Source organism: Balearica regulorum, chromosome 12 (assembly GCF_011004875.1).
Source record: "Balearica regulorum gibbericeps isolate bBalReg1 chromosome 12, bBalReg1.pri, whole genome shotgun sequence".
NCBI classification, from domain to species: Eukaryota; Metazoa; Chordata; class Aves; order Gruiformes; family Gruidae; genus Balearica; species Balearica regulorum.
The window spans coordinates 2388258-2396408 of record NC_046195.1 but is presented as its reverse complement, the minus strand read 5'-3'; the positions used below and the strand labels follow the sequence as shown (position 1 = coordinate 2396408).

Genomic DNA, 8151 nt, shown 5'->3' with positions numbered 1-8151 from the left:
CGAGCGCGGAGGAATTCACCTTTCTGGCATCAAAACAGCCACGCACCAGCAAAGCTGGGGGAGCAGCAGCTCTGCAAGGCGCGCAGAGGATTTCAGACATGGCTTAGGGCTGCTGGGAACCTAAATTTTTTTTTTTTTTTTTTTAATCTTTATCCCAGATTCCAAAACCTGTTCCCAGCTGAGATTGCAGGAATAATTTCCTGTACTCACCTATTCCCAGGCAGCCAGGGAGGGGGAGGACCCTGGCTGGGATAAAATTGGTGTAAAAAGTTGTATCCTACAAAATGAAACCAAAACTCTCGTTGGAGCCGTGATGTGGGGGTTTGGTTTTTTGGGTTTGGTTCTTTTTTTTTTTTTTTTTTCATCCTTTCTGCTTGTAATGGGAAAAATATGTCCCTGCTTGTTAGCATCAAAGGCCGTTCGTGCGAGGAGCTGCTCGGCCGGTTCTGGGCTGTTTCTGCCTCGGGACCCCCACGGAGACCTCGGCGCCGTACCCGGACGGTGTTGGTATGTGGCAGCTCCTTGGCTGCCCCCTTCCTTACCCTCCGAGCTGGCTGGACACGGAACCGTGGGGCTGGAGAGCTTGTGTGGGGGCTTGAAGCTCCAGGACAGCTGGTTTTGGCCTCGCTGCTTCCCCCTGCCTGCCTCAGGCAGCGATGGGGGGCGGTTTGGTTACCCTATAAATGCATTTTTCCTCCAGGGTCATCATGGGAGGATGCTGTGGGGTAAAGGGGATTGGTGATGAGCCGTGGTACCCCAGATGATGTTGGGTTTGGGGGTGCACAGAGGCAGCACACACCAGCTTGCTTTTTTAATTTTTTTTTTTTTAAAAAAAAAAGGTATTTATTGTGCTTGGGACTTTGCTGTCCGTACAGTTTTGGTTACAAGGCAAAGGTAGTTGCAGGGGTCCGTCCAGCTCCCGCAGGCAAGGACTGGCAGAAGGCACGAGAGCCGGACCGCCCGTGCCTCGGGGTGGGGGAGACGGAGATGCTCAGCCCCCCCGCCATGAGACGAGGGGTCCCCCAGCACCCTGGGGCAGCCGGGTATGGTATATATGTCCCGCGTGGGAATGCTAAAGCACTTAAGGAGTGTATTTATGGCTTATAGGTCAGTTCAGTTTCTCTCTCTGTCATCTGGGTTTTCCCAATCTTTCTTCTTCCTGCTTTGTCGTACAGCCCACACTCGGTTTCCCATCAGAGAGGAGAGCTGGGAAATTATTTTGCTCTTTTTGGGCTCAATCCCTCCCTGCCGGGGTCGGAGCCGGAGTAGGGCAGCTCGGTGGGTCCAGCCCAGCCGAGCGTTTTGGACCGCAGGCTTCAGTGGTGTAAAGGGAAGGAGAGGGGCAGGGGGTGGTGGTGGAAATCAGCTGCATCACGTTTGGGAGAGGTACCAAGGATGGCAGGGCCTGATCCTGCAACACACAGGGAGGGTGCAGGCACCCTGGGTGCTCCCAGCACCCAGCCAGCGGGAGACCTTTGTGCTCCTGCAGGGATGAAGCCTGTGGAAAAGCTTTTCCTGCTCCGCAAAAACAACCTGATCCAAACCCGTGGCCCCATCCAACGTGTCCTACCGTACCCATCGTATCTCTGTCCCCCGGGGACCCCGTGCCCAGGTTGTTCCCCCACTCTCGGACTGGTCATCCTGCTCCTGGTGCTTCACATGAGGTCGGTGGTAGGAAGGATGCGGCTGGCCTGCCAAGGGCCCGGGCGCTGGCCGTGGCGGGGATGTCGTCTTTGGTGCCGCTGGACCGACGGGATCCTCTTTGCGAGAGATCCCCTCTCTGGTCGCAGCTGACTGCTGTGGGTGGAGGAGGGCTTGTGGTGGTGGTGGGCTCTGAGGATGGGTGATGGTCACCCTGTTGAGGGTGGATTTTAATCCTGCAGCTGCGCTTTGGTCTCAGGAGGGAGGTAAGTCAGGAGGTGGCAGATTTGGACACCTGGAAAGCAGCAGCACGGTGAGGATCTGCTCTACATCACCCGAGCTTGTTTAAAGCTCTCAACTAATAGAGCCCAGCCCTGACCCCCATCTAAGGAGGGGTTGAACTACCAGCCCTGGGCCTGAGACTCGGCCCCCTTTGACTCCTGACCGCCAGAAGCTCAGCAAAGGCATGGCACTACGTGAAGATAAATGCTACAGAAAGAGGGGGAACCCCCCGAGGCACCATTTCCTCTTCCCTTTAACAGCAGAGCGCGATGGCCAAAACCAGCAGGAGGGTCCCCAGGTGGACCTGGGGTCCCGCTCCTCCAGCCCTGCTCTTCGACTCCCTTGGCATGTGGTAAATGATGACCAGCTTTTCTCCGGCACCGGAGGGATCCATTTCATCCCCCTTGTAGCAGCTCTGACCCCCGAGGTGGCTGGCTTGGGGGTCATCTCGGAGCAGGTCTTCAGCCGGATTCTCCGACCCAGCCAAGGCCACGTTGACAGAGACATCCCGCGTCCCCACGTCGTTGACAGCGAGGCAGGTGTAGATGCCTTCATCCTCCTTGCTGAAGTTGGGGATGGCCATGGTACCATTCTTGAAGACCAAGAAGCGCTCTTGGCTCTGCTTGACGTTTCCATCCCGCGCCACGTTGGGCCCATTGATCTCGACGCGGCGGCTGGAGGTCTGGATCTTCCACCTGATCTCCGGCGGAGGGCTGCCCGCCACGCTGCAGTGCAGTGTCAGGGTGAGGCCATCGTACATGACGGTGTTGTCCAGGTTGGAGAGGTAGGTGAGCTGCACGGAGGGGGCAACGCAGTGGTGGTCGGGGATGTCCGTCACCGCCCTGCCCTTCAGCCTGCTGGGAGCCACGCACAGGGTAGACCCCCCCTTGGTGATGGAGACGGAGGTGTTCTCAGTCCACTTCTTCAGCCAGAAGACCTTGCACGAGCAGTTGAAGGGGTTGTTGAAGATCTGCAGCTGGGACAGGGAGGGCAGGTTATCAAAGGTGCCCTCGGCCAGGGTGGTCAACTCATTGTCGTTGAGCCAGAGGGAGCGCAGGTCCTTCAAGGAGCGGAAAGCATCCCGGGGCAGCCCGGCCAGGCGGTTGTTGTTCATCTTCAGGATCTGCAGACCGCTGAGGTTACGGAGGTCCTGCCAGGGGAAATCCGCAATCTTGTTGTGGCTCAGGTCCAGGTTCTTCAGGTGCACCAACAAGGCAAAAGCCCCCGATTCCACCACCCCAATCTGGTTGTAACCTAGCCACAGAGACTGCACTTCGGGAACCTCGGCGAAGGAGCCCTTCCCCAACCAGCCAATCCTGTTGGCCGACAAGGTGAGGATGGTCACGTTGGAGGACAACCCCTCGGGTACCTCCTGGAGATCTTTGTAGGCGCACTCGGCCAACAGCCGCCCGTTCTTCTTGGTGGAGCAGGAGCAGGCGGTGGGACAGGCCAGGCAGGGTCCCAGGAGAGCGGCCAGCCCCAGGCAGCAGAGGAGGGGCCTCATCCTTCCTCCTGGGAACAGAGATGGGGGCGAAATGAACGGGACGGGTCGAGCCGAGATGGCGATCTGCTTTTTCTCGCCGTGCGCTAAGAGGAAGCAGCAGAGCAGCGAAGCATCCGTGTGACTATTCCCAGCACTTCAGCTGGAAAAGGCTGTTTGAAATATTCCCTAATCCAAAGAAGGCATTTCCTCGCCAAGAGCAGAGCCTTTGACTACCTACGTGAGCGGGGAACTTCCCCCCTAAACCCTTTCCTTCCCCCCCTAGAAAATGCCTCTTTTTGATGAAATACCAGTCCCCCCCAGGACGCTGTTTCCCAAGGTTTTGGGATGAAAAGTGGGAACTGGGGGTTCAGAGTTTACCCTGCTGAGGCTGGAATTAGGAGAAATGGAGCAACCACGGCTCTTTCACAACCAGCCTTCCCCCAAACCATCAAGTTGTTGAGATTTTCAGCAAGCTTTCAGACCTCAAACCACCCCCCCCCCCCCAATCTCCATATTTTTCCATGTCATGGAAAAAACCAGCTTCTCAAGTGCTTTCTTTTTTTTTTTTTCTTCCCCTCAGCAAGCGAGTGTGGGGTCCCTGGCTGCTGGAAGTCTTTTAGAGAGAAATATTTCTGAGCTAACTCCTTGTTCTCCTTCTCGCCTTGCAAAGGGGACTGTGCACACTTGGTTCCCGGCGTCTGGAAGCTGTGTCCCACCAGGGAAGAGGTTAACTGCGGCTCTGCGAGGAGCTGGCAGCGAGACCCCTTTGTCTCTGCCTTGTAGGCAAGTTTTTACCGCTCCTTCCAGTCCCCAACCCTGTCATTTAAAACGGGGGGGGGGAAGATGTTTTATTGGCAATGGAGATGCTGAATAAGCCCTGCGCACCAACGGGTGGAGGGGGGGGGGCAAAGGCTCCTGTCTTGCAGGGATAGACCACCCCAGGACGGGGGTTCAAGGGATGGGGAAGGAACCCCGAGGGCTCTGGGGGTGATAGAGGGGTGAAAGCCCAGCGGTGCGTGGGGAGGGGGGGGGTCCCCTTGGCTGATGCATTTAAAGCCCCCGGCTGGTGTAATTTTGCGGTGTCCCCTATCTGTCCCAGCCCAACTTGCTGCCGGTCCCGGTTTGCAGGGGCAGCTCCCCATCACCACCACCCCCCTCCCCAGGCGCTGCGGGATGCGGGGGGGGGGGGACGGTCCCGCCGAGGAAACGCGGGGGAGGTGGGTGGGGGGTTCCCGCACCGCTTGAGCTCCCCGAGCACCCCTCCACCTCGGCTTCCTCCCATCCCAAATCCCCCCTTTCCCGGCGGCTCTGTCCCCCCCCGTCCCCCCCCCCGGGAGTGCCGTTACCTCTCCCCGCCGCCTCTCTCGCTGCCCCGCTGCCGAGGCAGCCCGGGGGCGGTGTGAGCAGGGCCGGCACGCCGCATACCAGAGCCGTGAATAACCATCCAGCCCTCCCTCCCTCCCTCCCCAACCCGGCCAGCCCGATCCCCCCCCACCCTCCCCCGCGACCCCCCCGGTCCCTCCTGCCCCTTCACCGGCAGCTTCGGGGGGATGGAGCCCGGTGGTCCTCGCTCCTCTGGAGGTGGCGGGCAGGGGGGGGAAACTGGGACGGCTGGTTCCCTCGGCCCTCGTCGGGCTTCTCCTCCCCTCCCCGTCCCCCGGGCCCTTTTGTTTTCCATGGCACCGACCCACTCCCGCTGTCGGAAACCGGCTGCGGGGGCCCTTCCTCCGCCCGCCCGCCTCCCCCCGGAGCCCAGCAGCGCCTGGTCCCCCCCTTCCACCCCCCCACCCCCCCCCCCGGAGCTAGGGGAGCATCCAAATCTCTGTCCCCCCCCCCGCCCCTCCCTCCCAGCTCCGTATCTCGGGGTTCATCCCGTGCCACCCCTCGCAGGGGACGTGCGGGGGGGACAGGCCGGAGGGTTGAGCGGCTTCTGGAGGACGCGGGGAGGCTGCTGGCTGGTGAGTTGCCTCTGAGAAGGGGTGAAAGGTTTTGGGGTCTCGGGGGCAGCAGGATATCCCGCTGTAGGGCTGTGCGGGGCCAGGGCAGGGTGGGAAGGAGGGTGGGTGGGTGCCCAGAGGCTGGTGAGGGTCACAGGAGGAAGGATGACAAGCTGTAGAGGTACAAGGAGGTCACCTGGAACCACCTCTGTGCCCTGCAATTAACTGCAGATAAAAGGTTTTAAAAGTAGATCACGGGCCCTTGGTCCCCCAGCCCGGCAGGACCGCTCGGCAGGGGTGGGCATCCAGGGTGCGGAGCGGTCCTTGCTCCCTGCACTCCCGCACTCATTTACTGGCCAAACTGGGACATCTCTGGAGGGGCTGGCGACGGAGCAACGCCGTGCAGATCACCCGCAGCGTGGGAGCACCGAGGCATCTGCAGAGATGTAAAAACCTCCAGCCCGGGGCCAGCCAGACCCTCTTTGGAAAAGGCCTCGAGCAAGATGAAGGTAGAGCAGAAGGGGGGGCCGGAGCCTCCCCCCCCCAAAAAAAAAAGCTCTAACTCTGTGTACCCCAGCCACAGCCTCGCTGTCTTCACGCTTGTGCTGACGCGGCTGTCGCCGAGGCCAGGCTGTGAACAGGCCTGGGGTTAAAAATAGTGTCGTGCAAGGGAGAAAGGGATTATTTTGCATCTAGAGCAGTTCATCGGGCGGGCTGGCAGCATGGCTGCTGCGGGACGTGCAGGCGTGCCGGGTGAGCTAGGGATTTGCTCCGTGAGGGTCAGGACCTGCTTTACGACGTATTTGTGGGGGGCTGTCACTGCCCCTCTTGAGTACGATGCTCTCACGGGCAGGGCCAGCGTGGGGGTTGCTTCCTGACCCCCCCCACCCTGCCCCATGGGTTGATATCGCTGGTGCCCATCATCCCGGAGCAGGGCAGGCTGATGTCTGGCTGGAGGCGGGTGGTCTCCTGAAGGTCTTCAGAGCACATCTGGGAGGGTTCGGGCTCTCTGAACCAGGGGAGGATGCAGAGCAGGGGTGACAGCAGAGGACTAAGCCTAATTCTGCCCACTCGCACCCGCGGAGCAGATGAAAGGTGCTGCTCTGACCGCTTCTACGGGGACCCCAGACTCCATGTGTGACCCCACCGAGGCACAACCCCTTCAGCGGGTGAGAGCTGTCGTGCTGCCGGTGACCATAGCGCGGGGGACACAGCGATGCTATTTTCCCTTCAATTTTTGATCCGGGATAAGAGATTATTTGGGGAAGGGGAGTGGGGCGGTGGGGGGGGGGGGGATGAAAGCTTCTTTATTCTGGGGCTGTCCTGGGCAGAGGATGCCAGACGCCTTCCCACAGTTTAGGTGACACCATAAGCGTGTGACAGCCCGGGCTGCGTGGGAGCGAGCTCGTCACCGTCATGCGTGGGCACGTCCCACCCGATCGTGACAGGCTCTGCGGAAGGGTTAATGCCTCAGGAGGGACCGAGCCACCCTGCTGGGATGCTTTAACCCTTTCCTGGAGAAACCCTGGATGTGGAGGAGGGGGTGGGAGGATGCAGAGCTCCATCCCTGACCCCTTTTCGTGCCTTTGGGCACCGGGTGCTAATTAGTGCCCTCCTGAAAAGGAGCAAATCTCGGAGTAATCCCGTGTCGGTAGGTAGCTCATCACGGCGAGATTCCCTGTAGATAGGTTAGGCGGGGAAATCTATTAGTGTCTAATTAAACGGAGGCAGAAATGATTGTTCTTTTTCTATTCCTTATATGTTTCTGAGCACGAAACTCAATTATAAGTGTATCCACAGAAGGGGATTTGTCTACAAGGGGGAGTCTCTGCTTGGCACGGGGTTTTAACAGCTGGAGCAAACACCTGGGCTGCTGCGAAGCAGCCTCAGATTCCCAGGATTTGGGGGATTTGGGCAGGCACCCCCCTGCCCGCCGTCTCTTTGCGTGCCGACCTGCTTTGTCTGTCTCCCCCACGTTCCCTGCCGCAGGAGAAAGATGCAGAGGCCGGACTTAAAATAGAAAGCCGTCCTTTGGAGGATGGAGAAATGAGTGGTTGCTTCGGGGGGGGGGGCGGGGGGTGGCTCTGCTGGGATGCGGAGGCTGTGTTTGAGGAGGGTGAGGGGCTTCGGTGGGGCCTCAGGGGCCACCCGTGGGTGCTGGTGAGCGGGTGACCGTCCCCACAAGGCAGCTGGACGCCTCCTCTCGAGCGGGGACACGGGGAGGGCATGTGGCTTTGTAGCTCCAGATAAGAAAAGCAATCAAAGGCAGCCTTAAATCTTTGCCGTGTAAATGTGGGTTTAAATCATCAGCGGGACGAGAGGGTTGGGGAGGGGGCGTAAATCCGCCGGGAACCTTCTTAGCACCCCCCGGTCTTGGGGCTGGGAGGACTTGGGGACCGGGGTGACAGTTACCCCTGCCCGGGCAGCCCCGTCCTGCCCTCGGCACGGCTCTGCAGGGCGGCACGGTGCGGGGAATATAGTCATATACGTACATACGCGCAGGGCGTGTATAGGAGACAAGCGTTGGGTGTACATGCGTGTGCATGGAAGAAGGAAATGTGTATAAATGGGTAGTGCGGGTATTTAGTGCGTACTTGTACATACACTGAGCATATATATTGTGTGTGCGTACGTACATAGAGCTTGTACGTATTGTGTGTATATATTGTATGTATTCTCACTGCGTATGTACGTATATAGCGTATAAGCATTGGTATGTATGTAGAGACTCTGTGTTTATGTGCTGGGGGGAAATATTGTTTGTATTTTTCTATATGGGAGTTTGTAGAGAGTGTATCTACAGAGTAT

The 8151-nt window shown here is 59.0% G+C and overlaps 1 protein-coding gene across 2 annotated transcripts; it reads right to left on the bottom strand.

Moving 5' to 3' along the window:
• Positions 1 to 832: 832 nt before the first annotated feature.
• ISLR (immunoglobulin superfamily containing leucine rich repeat) lies at positions 833 to 5079 on the bottom strand. Of its 2 annotated transcripts, none has more exons than XM_075763983.1 (2): positions 4941 to 5079; positions 833 to 3435 (listed from the first exon to the last, which is right to left on the bottom strand). In XM_075763983.1, the coding sequence occupies exon 2, from the start codon at positions 3425 to 3427 to the stop codon at positions 2177 to 2179; it is 1251 nt and encodes a 416-aa protein (XP_075620098.1). In that variant the 5' UTR covers positions 3428 to 3435; positions 4941 to 5079; the 3' UTR covers positions 833 to 2176. The 2 variants fall into 2 exon arrangements, with proteins under 2 accessions (XP_075620098.1, XP_075620097.1); XM_075763982.1 differs by lacking the exon at positions 4941 to 5079 and adding an exon at positions 4753 to 4856.
• Positions 5080 to 8151: the final 3072 nt, after the last annotated feature.